At 43.8% G+C, this 16,451-nt stretch overlaps 1 protein-coding gene across 1 annotated transcript in view; it reads left to right on the forward strand.

The window, feature by feature from the left end:
• The first annotated feature begins 10,172 nt into the window (after positions 1-10,172).
• The window catches only part of LOC101388204 (plasminogen), a 47,190-nt gene continuing 40,911 nt past the window's right edge, over positions 10,173-16,451 (forward strand). Inside the window, exons 1-2 of the mRNA XM_087425064.1 lie at positions 10,173-10,309; positions 14,533-14,668. Coding sequence (XP_087281190.1) covers positions 10,261-10,309; positions 14,533-14,668 — 185 coding nt within the window. The 5' untranslated portion in view covers positions 10,173-10,260. The remainder of the gene's footprint in view (positions 10,310-14,532; positions 14,669-16,451) is intronic.

Genomic DNA, 16,451 nt, shown 5'->3' on the forward strand with positions numbered 1-16,451 from the left:
CCAATGAGTGGTGTAGGTCCACCCCTGGGATCCGAAGAAGCCGTGAACCCAGGCCGCTGAACTGAGTGCCCCGAACTTAACTGCTATACCACAGGGTCGGCCCCCTAGAGGATTAATTTTACTCTACTTATTATATTAATGATTGAAGCTTAAACTTCAGAATAATGGAGGACAAATAAACTGATCTAAGTTAAAAGGTTTCTTCTTTACTCTTTCTTCTGTAAATAAGAGGAGAGAGATTTAAAGAGAAAATAGGAATTCCCTCCCCCCATGACTATGAATTCTGAAAATCTCACAATTCTGAAAATCAGTGCAAAGACCATCTCATCTGTAGTTCAACATAACATAAAACAGAGTATATGAATATCTGTATTTAAGAGTATATAAATCTCTTTTTACCTGGGATCAATATCCCCTATGATAAGCTACTTCCTGTGTTTTAAATCAGATTCAATAAACAAAAATTATTTTGCATAGCTTTCTAGGAATACAGCCATCACATAAAACAAGGTAATTCTGTAGAAGGAAGATGACAAAGTCACACTGGGCATGTTAAGGAGGCAGAACCGATTATATTGGCTTTTCCGATGTCTGAATTTCTCTGGCCAAACCACAGGTACTAACTTCCTGACCGTGTCTTCCCAACCTAGCCTGGCCCAGTCTCTGCACATGCAGAGACTTCATCGAAAAGGTGTCACAACAGGGACAGGTAGAGTGCTGCCCTCTTCCAAAACATCTACCCTCGCCAGCTTCTAAATTCAACGTTCAGCGTCTGAAGCATCACGGCTATGCACCAACACACGTGGCAAGTGAAAATTCCCCTCACTCACTGAAAATTCACAGATTGTCAACCGATCCACCGTATTGCGGGCAGACCCTGAGCCAGCAGTTGGAGGAGTGGAGCCCTGCTGAGGACCGGGCGGGCTGTGCACGAGAAAACCCCAGCCCGGCTGCAAGGCGCAGGCTTCCCCTACCTTTCCTTCCGGCCTGCGCATCCTTCCCCCGGGAGGACCCGGGCTCCCACCGCCAGAGCACTGGCCGCGAGGTCGTGGCCGCCGCCCGGTGACTTTGCCGGAATGCAGGCAGCTGCTGCCTTGGCCAGCATCTCGTTTTCAAGAGCAGCTTCCGCCTCCCTATCACAAGCGTAAATTGGCCACAGGCATTGGCCACGTGCCTGCACCAGCTCCCATGCCCGCCTCTGAATCCTTCTCTCCCTTTCAGCCCCACCCCACCTGGCTCCTCCACCCCGGAGTCTGCAGCCTCAGAAGGGAATTAACCCATCCGCTGGTGAAGTCACTGAGGATAAAACCTGCGACAGGTTTGGTGACCTGGGGGCTCGACCCGGGAGGCGCGGGCGCTCAGCCTCTGCTGCAGAAAAGGGTGGGGTCTGCTGCCCCCTGCTGGCCCTCGTGGGTGTACGCTTTTGTTGAACTTGCTCAGAAGTGTTCCAGAAAGTGCAGCAATTTCAAAGGCACGGTGGAGAATAAAGGTTGTGTGCGCTTCTGTGGGTTGGAGTTAAGTCTTAAACGCGTCAGAGCTATTGCCTCGAGGCGCTGGGATCGCCCAAGGGGAGGTAGTTTTCGGTGCCGAGTCTTTGGAAACTCCAAGCTCTTGCAAGAAGCCAACTTTCCAAATTAAGCATGTAACATAATCTACTTTATTTCCTATGGCTTACCCGGCTCTCCAAAGGAGCAAGCCTCTGCAAAATCAGGCTTACAAAGATGTTTTTTAGGAGAAGAAAACGTTGGATGTGCTGATTTCTTGCTTGCTAGCTGTTGACTGCGTGGAAAGCTGATGCCCTTACAGGTATTTATGGATCTGAACAATCAATAAGGAAAGAGACTCAAAAAGGAACATTTCAGTCAATTGAATGGGTTTTTACTTGAGGTCCAAAGCACCCTCTGCAGGTTTGGGGACATAAAACGGAAACACAAAGTGCAGTGCGTGTCCTCCTGGAGTTTAACTTCTGCTTGGTCATGTTTATCCTAAAAACAGAAAACAAACAGAACTCTGCACAATGAAGTGGCAAGCTCAATACAAGAAATTGAAACGTGCAAACTCAGGCAGACAGTCCCTGGGCAGTGGCCCAAGGGTAAGCATCCTCCTGTGCTGGTCCAGGCAGCACACATCAGGCCCCGGACTCTGGTTTGGACTCTGCTTTTCTACCAACTCTGGCTTTGCCTCATTGCTAGGGCTTACAGGGTGATCATCGAGTTCTGCAAATGCAGTAGGTGCTCAATAAAGGCTTATTCTGGGTGCTGCGGTTGATGACGCAGCACCCAGAGGGCTTCCGCAGAAGCAAGGCACAGGACTGAGGGGCCTGGCTCCTGCCTTCGATGCCCCATCAATCCGCGCCCCATGCAGCCTCACAAGCTGTGTGACACTGGGCCGGTTACTGAACCTCTCCTTGTTTCTTGATCAGTAAAATTCAAAGGATAATAAAAGTACCTCCCTCTTAGGGTCAGGATGAGGAATAAATGAAATAACATATGTAAAGTGCTTAAGATGGAGCCTAGTACAGAGCCAGTAGTCAATCAGTGTAGCTTTTATTATCGTTGTTGTTGCTGCCGTTCCTTCTTCCCAGATGTAAATTGCAACGCAGTGGTTAAAAGCAGTCACTCGAGACCTAGATATTTGGGTGGGAACCTGGCTCTGCCAGTTTCCGTTGGCATAACTTGGGGCAGGGGTGAAGGTGCTGGAAGCCAAATAATTGGCCTGCCCACTGGGATGGGGTGCCCATGACAACATGATCAAACCAGGTCACAACTCATCCTCCTGAGAGGCCAGAGGGGGGCCGCCAGGCTGTAGAGTCCCACCCACAGCTCTGGGCAGCCGCCTCCTTGTGTTCCTCTCCGCTCTCTCTGTGAGTCTCCACATGGACTGGCTCAAAACTTCTCTGCTTCCTCCCTCTCCTTCCTCAACCTGCACCCCTCATGCTCTGAAGATAAACGCACCTTCTACTTTGCGGAGGAAATAGAATCCTGAAGGGAATTCTCTCAGTTTCCTGCCTTGGGGACAGCAAACTCCCAGCCACCGGATCAGGATTCTCCTTCCTCTGCTGCCAGGCTCACATCCTCTTCTCGGATCTCATAGTCGGTACCTCCTTCCCTCATCTTCTCACCATCCACTGGTGCTCTCCCGTTAGCTGTGAAAGGTGGCCTTCACCCCACAGCTCCCGCCCGCCCCTGCTCTGCTCTTCTCTCTCGCCTTCATCACAGCCACCTTTCCTAAAAGAGCTGTCTGCACGTGTCGCTTCCATTTTATCTCCCACTGACTCGTCAGCTGTGGCCTGGCTTCTCCCATCACTCTGCTGAGCCCTCATGGCTCAGTTCAATGAACACTTTTCAGTTCTTCTCTTTGTAAAGGAACATTTTGGTTGAGTAGGAACTGGAGCTCAGAGCGTGCTGATGAATGGAACCGGAGTATCGCCCCACTGATCTACAGTTGGGATTTGAGTTCTGTTGGAGAGTTGGGAGGATCCTCCTAACCCTCTCTCCACCTCCCCTGATTGACCCGGAGAAAGAGGAACTGCCTGGACAACAAACACTGGGATGTCAACACTCTAATACCTATCAAAGTTCAGGGATATAAAGGGGTGACTCTGGACTAAGGGGTGCCCAATTGGTGGGAAACCACACACGTTTCCTCAGAGAGGATGTACCTTACATGGAAAAAGGACCTTACATGCAGAGGTCTGCCCCAACACCACGATGACAGGTTGGAGACAGAAGATGGGGCTAACACCAGAAATCCATTCCCACACTGACCCACAGTGCCAAAACACATACTTTGGTATGCTCTGTGAAAGAAAGACTGCATGTTCATGACAATTAAAGATCGCAACATTCTGGATCTCCAAGCAACTTTGTGTTGTTACATCTGCTGATTGAACATAATGGAGCGGTCTTCTCTCAATTAAGCAAAAATTTCCCTTTCTGGGTGCAATGACAGATTGGAGCTTATTCCCTCGGGGCCACTCAGAATAAACAAGTCCCTTTACCTAGCAGAGACAGTGATATTGGGGTGTTTTGACACCACTAGTGGGGAGTGGGGGAGGAGGACAGATCTCTGGCTTGACCTTTAGTAGAAGCAGATGTGCTTCCCTTTGTTTCCATGCCACGCACCTGCTGACAACTCCTAATTCTACATCTACAGCCTACACCTCTTTCCTGGGCCCTCGACCAGGAATCCGCAAACTTTTTCTGCAAAGGGCCAGATCATAATTACCTTATAGGCTTGCTGGTCAATGTGCCACCGCTGTCACATCCACTCAACGTAGTCGCTGTTGTGCAAATGAAGCTGTAGCCAACAGTCGATGAAGAGGCATGGCTGTGTGCCAATATAACTTTATTTACAACAGGAGGCTGCCCCATGGACTATAGTTTGCCAACGCCTGCTCTAGCCCCAAATAAGCAATTGCCTTCTGGAAATTTCCACTTGACTTTCACAAGTTCCAAAACAGAACATGTCTCCAAATAAACTCATCTTATTCCCTCCTCTGTGTTTCTTCTCAATGAATGATAATACCACTATCTATTAGATGTCCAAGACAGAAATGGGGGCACCATCTTGATTTCATTCCGCAGATTCAATCAGTCACAAAATCCTGTCAATTCTACTTTCCAATCATCTCCTCAATCCAGTCCCTTTTCTCTTTCTCCACTGCCTTCTTTCAGAACCCTGGCATCTCTCTCCTCCTACTCCCGTGCTTCTTATGATCCCCTCATCACACTGCAGACAGAAGGATGGTGCCACTCTTCCATTTAAAACCCTTCAATGTTCCCTTCTGTTCTTTGGTTAAAGTCCAAACCCCTTGATGCAGCCTAAGAGGCTGGTAGGCTTGGACCCCTTTTCTTCTCCACCATTTCCCCGTTTCAGCCTAAATTACATTCAACTGCCTGGACCTCTTGGCTCTGGGACTCTCCACATTCATTTCTTCTGCTCGGAACGTGCTTCTCCTTGCTTCTCATCCCTCCTACCTGTCTTCTAGGTCTCAACGCAGATGTCACTTGCTCCGGGAAGCGTGTCCTCGCTCCTCCAGACTGAGTGTCCCTCCGTGTGCTCCACGGCCAACGGGGCCTCAGCCACTCTAAGCACTCGCCACTCCGCGCTACAGTCTTACAGAAGGGCATTGCCCCCACCCCCACTAGGTGGAAAACCCCCTGAGGGTGGGGATAAAGTCTTAGTTCCTCTTATCGGCCCAGGCCTCAGCACCGTGTTAAACACACTGTACACCCTGGAACCACATCTCCTGGAGGAGAGCTCACAGCAATGACGATACCCCGGCGCCCCCGCCCCAAGACTCGCGCTTCACTCGGGGACCTTCGGATCCCTCCGCTGGACTGTGGGGATGGTGGGCTGGATAGGAAAGGAGGGAGGGGTCACTACTTGGGGTCCTGTGGCGATGAGGCGCCTCTGTCCCGCTGGTGTTTTACCTGTGTGCAGAGATGGCAGGTCTCCCCCGAGCACCTGGGAGGCCGCAGCAGGCACAGACGCCTGCAGCCTCTGGATTCCGCGAGCTGCTACTGCGCAGGCGGCGTCCATCAGGCCTTAGTGACTGTCCGGCCTGGGGGAGGGGTGGAGGCGGAGGGGGGGGCCTGAGTCAAAGCCTGAGTTCCACTCCCCGGTTTAGAAATTCTATAACTTTAGATTCTCCCTGGACAAGTTTCTGTACTTTGAAAGTTCTGTAATATTATGGAAATATTTAAATATATGCATAAACATATACGTTAAATATATACGTATATATCCAAATATAGACACACATATCCAAATATACACATACACACAAATATATATACAAATATATACATGTATATACAAATATATACGTATATAGACATATGTATTTTTACTTTTTATTTTGAAATAATTATAAACACACAAGAAGTTACAAAAATAGTACCGAGAAGTCCAGTGTACCCATCACCCAGCCACCCAGCCTCCCCCAAAGGGAACATCTGACATAACTGTAGTTCATTATCAATACCAGGAAGTTGCCATTGGTGCAGTAATGAACTAGCCCACAGACGTTGCTCAGATTTCACCCGTTTTTACCTGTACTCATTATTTTTTTCTTAAAAGATTTTAGTGTTTTCTACATGTCTCTCCGAAATACTGTGAAAAAATTTTTTGTCTTAATTAGCTTTGAGAGTAATGAATTTTCGAGATGGAAAGGATGATTTGGTTTCTCTGTTTTTCCGCAGTGAATCTGGACCTCGGAGCAGAAAGTACGCTCGCCTGGGTCTCTGGGGAGTCCTCGTGCTGCCTCAGGGCAGGCTGGTAAACTATCCAGGAATTACTACCTTCTCTGCTACTGTTTTTCTCGAGCATCTTACGAGTCTGACGAGGAAATATCCAATGAAGACTCTTTTTTTTTTTCCAAAACTGAATAAACATCTCGATTTCCGCAAGCACAAGTCAGTGAAGAAAATACAGCTCGCTGACCACTGACTTAGTCAGATCTCACCTGGAAAGTGCTCTGGGCGGGTTACATTTTTTTTTTTTTTTAAAGATTTTATTTATTTATTTTTCCCCCAAAGCCCCAGTACATAGTTGTCTGTCATAGCTGCACATCCTTCTAGTTGCTGTATGTGGGACGCTGGCAGCCTCAGCATGGCTGGAGGAGTGGTGCCTCGGTGCGCACCCGGGATCCGAACCCGGGCCGCCGACAGCGGAGCACACGCACTTAACCGCTAAGCCACGGGGCCGACCCTGGGCGGGTTACATTTTAACCCCTGTGCTAACTGAGCAGCCTGCTATCTCCTCACGGGAGCTCGGGCCGATAACGATCTCATTCCACAGCCCCAGAGACTGAGGAACAAAGGCTAACAGACCTGAGAAAAAGGTCAAATGAAGACATGAAAGGCACCTTCAGATTAACGAGAGCGTGTGTCCTGGGTGATACGCCCTGATAAACTAACACAGTGAAAGCAATCTGTAAATTGACATCAAGGGCAAAGATAAACGTGCTAAGAACCCTTGCAACAATGAAGGCATACTTCGTTTGAACTCTTAATAGATTCATTATTTTTTCCGCTGTTTTCCTTTTGAAATGACATGGTCTTATTGGGGATATTCAGAGATGCTCCTGGTAAAGAAATGAGCTGTCTTAGAATGACCGTTCCAGGGTGGCAGAGCCTGGGTGGGGAGGAGCTCCGCTGGGGCTGGAGGAAGGTGGAACGTCGGTGCAGAAAGGTGACAGAAGTAAATGTCAGATCTGCAAGGCAGGGTCCACGCGGTGTGAAAGCATGTCACCTGGGAAATTGTGACCTGGCCACAGCTTCCACTTCAGGCAAGGTGGGTGCAGGCGAGACTGAAGGGGGCACTCTACCTCTCTCGCCTGGTGAGGTTGAACTTTCCTGGTGTTTGTGGCTTTCCTGGTAAAGTGCTTGCGAGGAATTCACCATTTTAATGCCTAGAGGGGAGGAACTAGCTAATTCTTCCCTTCCTAAAGGAACCTGAGTGGATCTTGGTTGCAGGCGCCCTGCTGGGCAGAGCTAAGGAATTCGATCCCTCTTCCATCTTATTTTGACGTCCTTGTCTCTGGCTACAATGCAGCAGCAGCCTCCAGTAATCTTAGATAAAAAATTTCCTGGAGTTCTTTTAGGTGGAGGCTGGGGGATGGAGGAGACTGTAATTTGTAACTTTTTAATTTTTATTTATTTTACCTTTTATATAGTCCTAAATGAATCTAACACACAGTAGGTGGTCAGTAAATACTTAATGAATTGGACTCAATAAAGATGCACATCTCAGAATTTATTCAACCTGCTAATAGTAGGCAAAGATGATCTCTCTTTATCTCCTTCCTGAGTTTCTGCCGTTCTTTGAAGTAGAAAAAGACTTATTTTGAATGAATTGTCTTTACAGCCTTGAGCAAAACCACTATCCGACGTCCCTCTAAGAGTGTTGTTGTGGGATTCCTATGCGTGATCTAGAATAGTCCATTGCTTTATGCCTACCCTGTACCTATGAAGCTAAACCATGTAGTGCTGTGACGTAATGGAAGTCTCTGTGCACCCCCCTGTCTGCATGTGAACAATACATTCCTCTTTGCTCTTCTCTTTACACACTACAGTATCTGGTGGCACAAGAGCAAAACCCTGCTTCGTGTTTATCTGTGCTCTCATGATGCTGATATATTATGAACGTGGTGAAGAATGTATAGTCAGAAGGCCAGAGGAGGGCAACCTGATTTAGAAAATAACATTGGTAGAATCAAAAGCATTCTAGAAGATTCCAGGAGAAAAGGGAGCAAAAGGCATACCACCACCACCCAAATAAGAAAAAAAATAAAACAGGAAAAAGAAAATTATGTGGTAATAGAATTTCTGATAATATTGTTCCTGAAATGCCTTATCTGCGAGGCAGTACTAAACTATTTTAAATGGAAATAAATGCAGACTGGAAACATTATATATTAGTAGAGTCTGTTTTTTCCCCAAAGTACTTTCTCAAATACACCAACATAATCCCCCTAAGAGACATTTCAGATATTTTAAGAAAAAATGTCTGCCCAATGCTGATTTCTCAACTTGCCTGCACCTTGTGTCCCCTTTAATACACTCGGCCACTAGGTGAGAGGGAGAGGAGACAGGAAGATAGAGTTTGAGAGAAGAAAGCTAAGATCAAGTAGAAAATTAGGAAATATAATTAGGTCATCCCTGCCCCTCACAGTAGCACCAACTTCTTGTTCTCCAGCACGTTTTGTTCTTGAGAATTCTACACAGTACAGAACATTGCACCACATAAGGACGTCTCGGTCAACGATGGACTGCATATATGATGGTGGTCCCATAAGATTAGTACCATAGAGCCTAGGTGTGTAACAGGCTGTATCATCTAGGTTGGTGTAAGTACTCTCTGTGATGTTCACACAATGACAAAATTGCCTAGGGATGCATTTCTCTGAACATATCCCCATCATTAAGTGACACATGACAGTCCTTCCATCCCAGGGAATTTTGCAGGAGGTACCACCGAAAACGATATGGTGCCCTCCTTTATACTTTGCTAGTTTATAGGAAGGAGTTCCATAGCTGGAGAGAGAAGAATTTCTCGTTCTTATTTCACATTTAGATAGAGTCAATTTAGCTATTCCTAAATATTTTTGAACACTGAAATAGCGGTTTTAAAGCATTTACTACCTGGTCATACTAGCCTTAAGCCAGGGAAAAGTACAGACTCAACAATTAAGATCAAGACAGACTCTTTAAACTTAATTTTACCACTCTTGCTTTATTTCATGAGGATGACAATCTAATGCACTGTGAATTCATTTGGGGAAAAGATCGATAATTTTGTAATGTAATTTATAATCACAGAAAACACGTGAGTCCACCAGGCATAAAGAAATTTTGATAATAATAAAATACTTTCACTTATGTTGTAATTTCTACACTAGTAGGATGTGGGGATGTTAACAACAATGCCTTAGCTTATATGTGTTACTTCACCCCTTGTTAGCTAAGTAACCTTGGAAAGATAAACTTGCTTAGCTTGAGTCGCCTCATCTAAAATGGGGACGATAATAATATTGCTTGTTTTAAAGGTTGAATGAAACTATGCACATGCACCACTTAGCAGAGTGTCTGGCAAAGGAAAGTTCTCAGCAAATGAGAGCTATTGTGATTTTTTTTTTACCCAAAAGAAAGAGAATGAGAGGCCAGCCCCATGGCATAGTGGTTAAGTTCAGCGGGTTCTGCTTTGGCAGCCCAGGCTCGCGGGTTCAGATCCTGGGCACAGACATATGCCACTCATCAGCCACGATGTGGCAGCGAACCACATACAAAGTAGAGAAAATTGGCACAGATGTTAGCTCAGGGCTAATCTTCCTCAAGCAAAAAAAACGAGGAAGATTGGCAACAGATGTTAGCGCAGGGCTAATCATCCTAAGCAAAAAAAAAAAAAAGAGAGAATGAAAGAAGAGAGAAGAAAACAAGACTAAGTGGGAAAGATGATGGACTGGGACTAAGGCGAGGACTAAAGAGAGAAGAAGGCAGCACGGGGCCGCCGAGGGGGCAGGGACTGCTTTCACCACTTCCCAGCATCTATTGCAAATTCTGCTCTCAAACATTTTGTAAGATCCTCCAGTCAAGGTAATGTTTGAACCCTCAGTGCTCAGTGGCAATAGGCTTCTAAGAGAATAATTAACTATATGTGATTATCTTGTTTGTGGATGCATTTCCTTTCATGTAAGTCAATAACATCTTGGGACTGGGACACACTGTTTTCTGGACACCGCTGGCCAGTTCCAAAATGGACCATAAGGAAGTGGTTCTTCTACTGCTTTTATTTCTGAAATCAGGTAAGACTTCAAGTTGTTTTTTTTTTTTTATCAGTATTTTTTTCCTAGCAATGTATTAAAAATAGAGACATGATGGCTTTATGGGCAACTAGTTTAATTTAGCTTTTGATTCATGAGATTCCCAGTTTGAAATCTAAATATAAGATTGAGGAATTCAAGAAATAAATTTAGTTTCCCTGTGAACACTGGAGATGAATGGGCCGAGAAAATAATGAATGGCTTTTTAAATCAAAAAGATGGAGCCCAAGGGTTGGTTATTTTAGTTGAAAAAATAGCTCATATAGTTAACAATCCAAAAAGTGGTTAGTCTCTTTACCTGGTTCTCAGTTGGATTAATTTAGATCATTTTTGTTAAGGTGTCATATGCTCCTCACGTTCAAATGCAAACAATGAAATCTCTCCTTGACTACATTCTCTGACTGGTCTGGAGTTGTATTCACCAGTTCCCTGTGGGCTCTGGCTTAAGTGAGACCTTCCATACATATAGGTTTGCTTCGTATGCCTGGAGAAACCACAGGCATCGATTGGCCAAGTGATGTATGCAAAAATAATTCAACAAATATTCACTTCGTGCTTTAGGTAGGCCAGGCAAATTTTTAAAGGTACATACACACATGTGTGTGTCTTTTAATAACCCAAGTTCATTTAGCCAGTGCAACAGGTAGGGTAGAACATACCTATTTTATAGACGAGGAAATCCATACTTACGAAAATCGTGTTGTTTTCCTATTGACCAAACTCCCAAATCCAGGAAGTGAAGAAACCAGGATTTAAACCAGGGTTTTCCAAGAAGGAATCTGGTGCTCTTCTCTTTTTTTGAACTTTGTTTAAACCTTCTTTAAAACAGTCTAAGCATGTCCTTATAGTTCTTTTTTTTGACCGCTTTATTGACATATAATTTATATACAATGCAGTTCACCCATTTACAGCACACAATTCAGTGGTTTTCAGTATATTCAGTTATGCAACCATCACCACAATACATTTTAGAACATTTTCATTACCCTAAAAAGAAACTCCACACCCCTTAGCTGTCACCTCCAGCTCCCACTCACCCCCCCATCCCTGCCCAGCCCCTGGCAATCACTAATCTACATTCCATCTCTGATTTGCCTATTTTGAACATTTCATATAAATGGAATCATGCATTATGCTAGTAGTTCTTCATATAAACAATGTATAGATACTTGCAATTCAATTTATAAATTGCCAGATAAAATTTTACAGTTGTACTTTAAATTGGAGTCAAATACATTTGAATTTAGTGGAGCCATTCAAAGAAATATCAAAGAAAACACAGAGCAGAAGATTGTACCAAGAGATTTCTGTGGGAATGGTTGTGTATGGGGGTGCAAGGATGCATAATTCTGTTTTAGCCTGTGGAGAACAGGACCCGGAACACTATGAGCTGATTCAGTGGGTCACACCTGAGAGTTAGAACAGATTTCTCTGCAACAAGATTAACATATGTCTTCACCAACCTATGGGGGAAAAAAGTCTTTCATAAGCTTTTTGAAGGGAAGGCATTTACTCTTTCTTTCCATGGAAATAGTTCTTGTTTCCAGTGCACTGAAATGACCAGGGAAAGTAAAAACATCCTTTTAGAGCTGTTCTCAGTGGGAAATGGATAAGCAGTTTGCATTTCACCAACAATTGAGTCTTTTCTTTCAAACACACAGGCTTGCATACATATACACACACCACAGTGTTAAAAAAAAAAACAAAACTCATTATTAATAAAATACACTTGCTTTGGTATATATATCTCTACATTTGGCCTAGAATATAAAAATACTTTTCTTACTAAAAAGATTTGTTTAATATTTCTTGGTCAACAAATAAACTGTATTATACCCCGTTGCCATATCAGCCCTGGAGTTGAATAAAAGAAATTTGGGGGGAAATTTTTTCAAAAGAAAAAGAAAAAATTATTCTCTCTTGGGATATTTCTTTGGGCTATCTGCTCCAAAGGTGGGTCTCAGCAGCTATATGCTATGAAACATAACAACATAACATCATTAAAGGTAACTTAATTAAAGGGTGATATAAATGGAAATTTTCTTATTTTCATACCATTGATACCCCAGCTTGCTCCACTTTCTAAGAACTCTTCAAAAAGTTTAATTTAACTCTTTATGGGATATACTTTATAGAGTTTTTGTGTTTGTTTTTTAAATCATATCCTGATCCATAGAATTTCCCAAAGCCCAACTCTTCTTGGAAATGAGAGCTCAAATTGGGAGAAAATGCGGAATGAAGACATGGTTATGGGTCTGAAATATTGATTTCTCCGTAATCTTTGGATACATTTATCAAGTGCTTTGGGTGTATTCAATCTCAATCGCATCAGCCAACTTCTGTTCAATATCCACTCTTCTGCTTTGGAGTATCTTAAATTGAGGAAGAATGAGGGAGTCGAGTTAGGGAGAGGGTGGACTCGGGAAGATGGCTTTGTCCTAATCTGCTAGAGGGCCTCTAGCAGTGTATATGTTTTCAGGTGGTCAAGGATGGCCTTTCTGAGAAGGAGGCTCTGACCCTTAATGATCCTTCCTACTGGATAATTTTCATCAGTATCCAAACATGCTCTAGAATGTCTCATCTGTGAAAAAAAAATTGTGTGACCACATATGCCTTCCTGAAAATGCTCCTTTCACAACCAGACTTTTGAAAAGACTTATCTCTTCATGCTGTTCCCACTGCCTCTCCTAGTCACTCTTCAACCTGCTCAGTCTGGCTTTGGTCTCCACCACTCCCCTCAAAGTTCATTAGGCCATGTTGCCTAATCCTATTTAGACCAACTTTAGGAAACTTTACTGTCTTCATTTTGTTAACCTCTTTTGGCCTCCCATCCTGGGAAAATCACTAGTGTTCCCTACCCAAAGGATGGAGGTCAACATCCCCAGCCTTCAAATAGAGCTGCCAAAGCTAACTCAGGCGCCACATGGGGCCTCCAAACAGGGAAAACTCTTCATAGCCTTGCAGTGGAAACATGGCAGAGGTCCCTCGGCCACTCTCTGCAGTAGCACGGGACACAGCAACCTTCAGACAGATTCTTAGCCTCAGATTTTGTCTCACAGAAAAATCAAGGCCAGTGTTTGTCCCAGGCCCTGCTTTTTCACAGCTTCCTCAGAAGAGCCAGAGACCCGTCATCATCATGGAAAAAGTGATTTCTCCTTAATTTATAGTGAGGTGTCACTGCACTGAACCCAGTATAAAAATGACCTTGTATTGTAGTTGAGATTGAATTCAGGTCTTATTTATTCTCAACATCATCAACTCACCCAAGTTTTTTAATCTCAAGATAGAACCATTCAGAGAATGCTTATCACATCAACTCAAGTGACAGTGTCACAACTAAAGTTTATACTGTTGAAAATCAAATAATAGCTCCAAATTCTATTTATACCTGAGGGTGAACAAATCAACATCAATATTGGTCACACAATTGTCACTGGTGGTCTCTTACTATTCTATCTTGACATGCATCAATACATCAGTAGCAGACAGATCAAATTTCTTCTTCTTTTTTTTTTAATAATTTTATTTATTTATTTTTTCCCCCAAAGCCCCAGTAGATAGTTGTATGTCATAGCTGCACATCCTTCCAGTTGCTGTATGTGGGACGCGGCCTCAGCGTGGCCAGAGAAGCGGTGCGTCGGTGCGCACCAGGGATCCGAACCAGGGCGGCCAGCAGCAGAGCGCGCGCACTTAACCACTAAGCTACGGGGCCGGCCCAAATTTATTCTTTTTTTTTTTTTTTTTTTTGGTGAGGAAGATTGGCCCTGAGCTAACATCTGTGCCAATCTTCTTCTATTTGTATGTGAGATGCTGCCACAGCGTGGCTTGATGAGAAGTATATAGGTCTGTGCCTGGGATCTGAACCAGAACCCAGGCCACCAAAGCGGAGTGCATGAACTTAACCACTATACCACCGGGCCGGCCCCAAATTTATTCTTATTTAAGGTTTCAATCCCATTAATGTAGTAACATGGATGTTGTTAAATAGTTCTCTCTATTAATCTAACAATCCAGTTAATCTTTTAATATATTGCAATCTATTAATGGAACTGTTTTCCTGACTACACATTTTTATTCAGAGCCACCCATTCTGCTTCCAAGTTTTATTTGGTTGATGCAAAGCAAATAGATTACAGAGTCACAATAATTAAACAATGGTGTTGATTAATGTTATCAATTGTCGCACTTTTATTTTCCATTTGTAGGTCACGGAGACATCGTGGATGACTATGTAAAAACCCAGGGAGCTTCACTGTTTAGTTTCACTCGGAAGCAGCTAGCAGCAAGAAGCATAGAAGAATGTGCAGCAAAGTGTGAGGAGGAGACAGGATTCGTTTGCAGGTATTTACAGTGTTGTTACACCTACGCAGATATCTTGCTGTTTGAGACATTATTATTTTGGGGTTTTTTTGTTTTTTGTGAGGCAGATCAGCCTTGAGCTAACATCTGCCAATACTCCTCTTTTTGCTGAGGAAGAACGGCCCTGGGCTAACATCTGTGCCCATCTTCCTTCACTTTACATGGTACACCGCCACAGCATGGCTTGACAAGCAATGCGTCGGTGCGCGCCCAGGATCTGAACCTGTGAACCCCGGGCCACTGCAGCAGAGCGCGCGCACTTAACCGCTATGCCACGGGGCCGGCCCCTATTATTTTGATAAGAAATTTGCTCACAGATTTATTAACAAAAATAGAATTTAAGACGAAAGAGGAATTTCACGGGATTGGAGTTTGGAATCTGTATCTGAAACCATGTGAACAATTTCTTGTTAACGTTTGTTAGTGCTCCCTTTAGAAAAATGCCCCAAAAGGAAGTTATTTATTTTGCACGTGACATCAGCAGGTATTGTTCTGAGCTCTAGTTTTTAACATCATCATCAGTAAATATTTATTGAGGATCATGTGACTGGAAGTGTCCTAGACCCTAAGGAGCAAAAAAATATAGATACAGTAATCCAGTATATATGATATCTCTCAGCACACACATTAGATCTTTGTGTAGATACAGTAATCCAGTATATATGATATCTCTCAGCACACACATTAGATCTTTGTGTAGATACAGTAATCCAGTATATATGATATCTCTCAGCACACACATTAGATCTTTGTGTAGATACAGTAATCCAGTATGTATGATATCTCTCAGCACACACATTAGATCTTTGTGTAGATACAGTAATCCAGTATGTATGACATCTCTCAGCACACACATTAGATCTTTGTGTAGATACAGTAATCCAGTATGTATGATATCTCTCAGCACACACATTAGATCTTTGTGTAGATACAAGATCCAGTGCTTGCTCTTCTGTATTTATGATGTAGTCACAAAAACTGGATAAAATGTAAAAATTTTTTAAAAATACGGCCAATGTGAGGTATCTATAAGTGACATAGTCAATAAAAGATTACATCAAATAAATTAAAGGTCTATAAAGATTCAGAGGAAAGAAGAATTCCTAAGTATGGAGTCAGCTAGAGAAGGCCTCGGAGAGGAGATGGGACTGAGCTGGGCTTTGAATGGTGAGTGAGATCTTGATAAATAGTGATAAGTGTGGGGCATTCTAGGAAGAGGGAGCAGCATGCCCCTGGGAGAACGACAATGAATGGACCAAGTTGGCTAAGGCGAAGGGTTCATGTAGGAGATGGGGCTGGAAAGGTAGCCACGGATGGGTTTTGAATGCCAGACAGAACATTCACAGCTGGACCACGTGGATGGGCAAGGAGGTGTGAGGTGCAGGGGGAGGGGTAGAATGTAGAGGCGTAGGTCAAGGGGAAATTACAGGAGTCCGGAAGTCAATCTTGGGAATGGGTTCACAGCAATCAGAGTCAGTTCTTTCCAACTCGAAAGCAAATATTCTGGCACTTAATTAAGAAAATGAGTGAAGAAAGAGCACAGCACTTGAAACAGAAAGAAAGAGAAAATTTAGAGGAGAAGGAAAGGCAGAAAAAAATAAGAGTAATTACCAGGTTGATGTAACCCTTTGCAGCACTTCGTTGATACTGTGCCAAACTTAATTGAAGGTAGCAGTTCTGAGCTCCTTGACCCATCAAGAGATGTAACTATCTTTCGAGTCTATTGCTTATCACTAGAAGTTTGCTTTCCTTCAAAAAAAGAAAA

This window comes from Ceratotherium simum, chromosome 38 (assembly GCF_057802395.1).
Source record: "Ceratotherium simum simum isolate JZ-2026a chromosome 38, ASM5780239v1, whole genome shotgun sequence".
In the NCBI taxonomy this organism is placed as follows: Eukaryota; Metazoa; Chordata; class Mammalia; order Perissodactyla; family Rhinocerotidae; genus Ceratotherium; species Ceratotherium simum.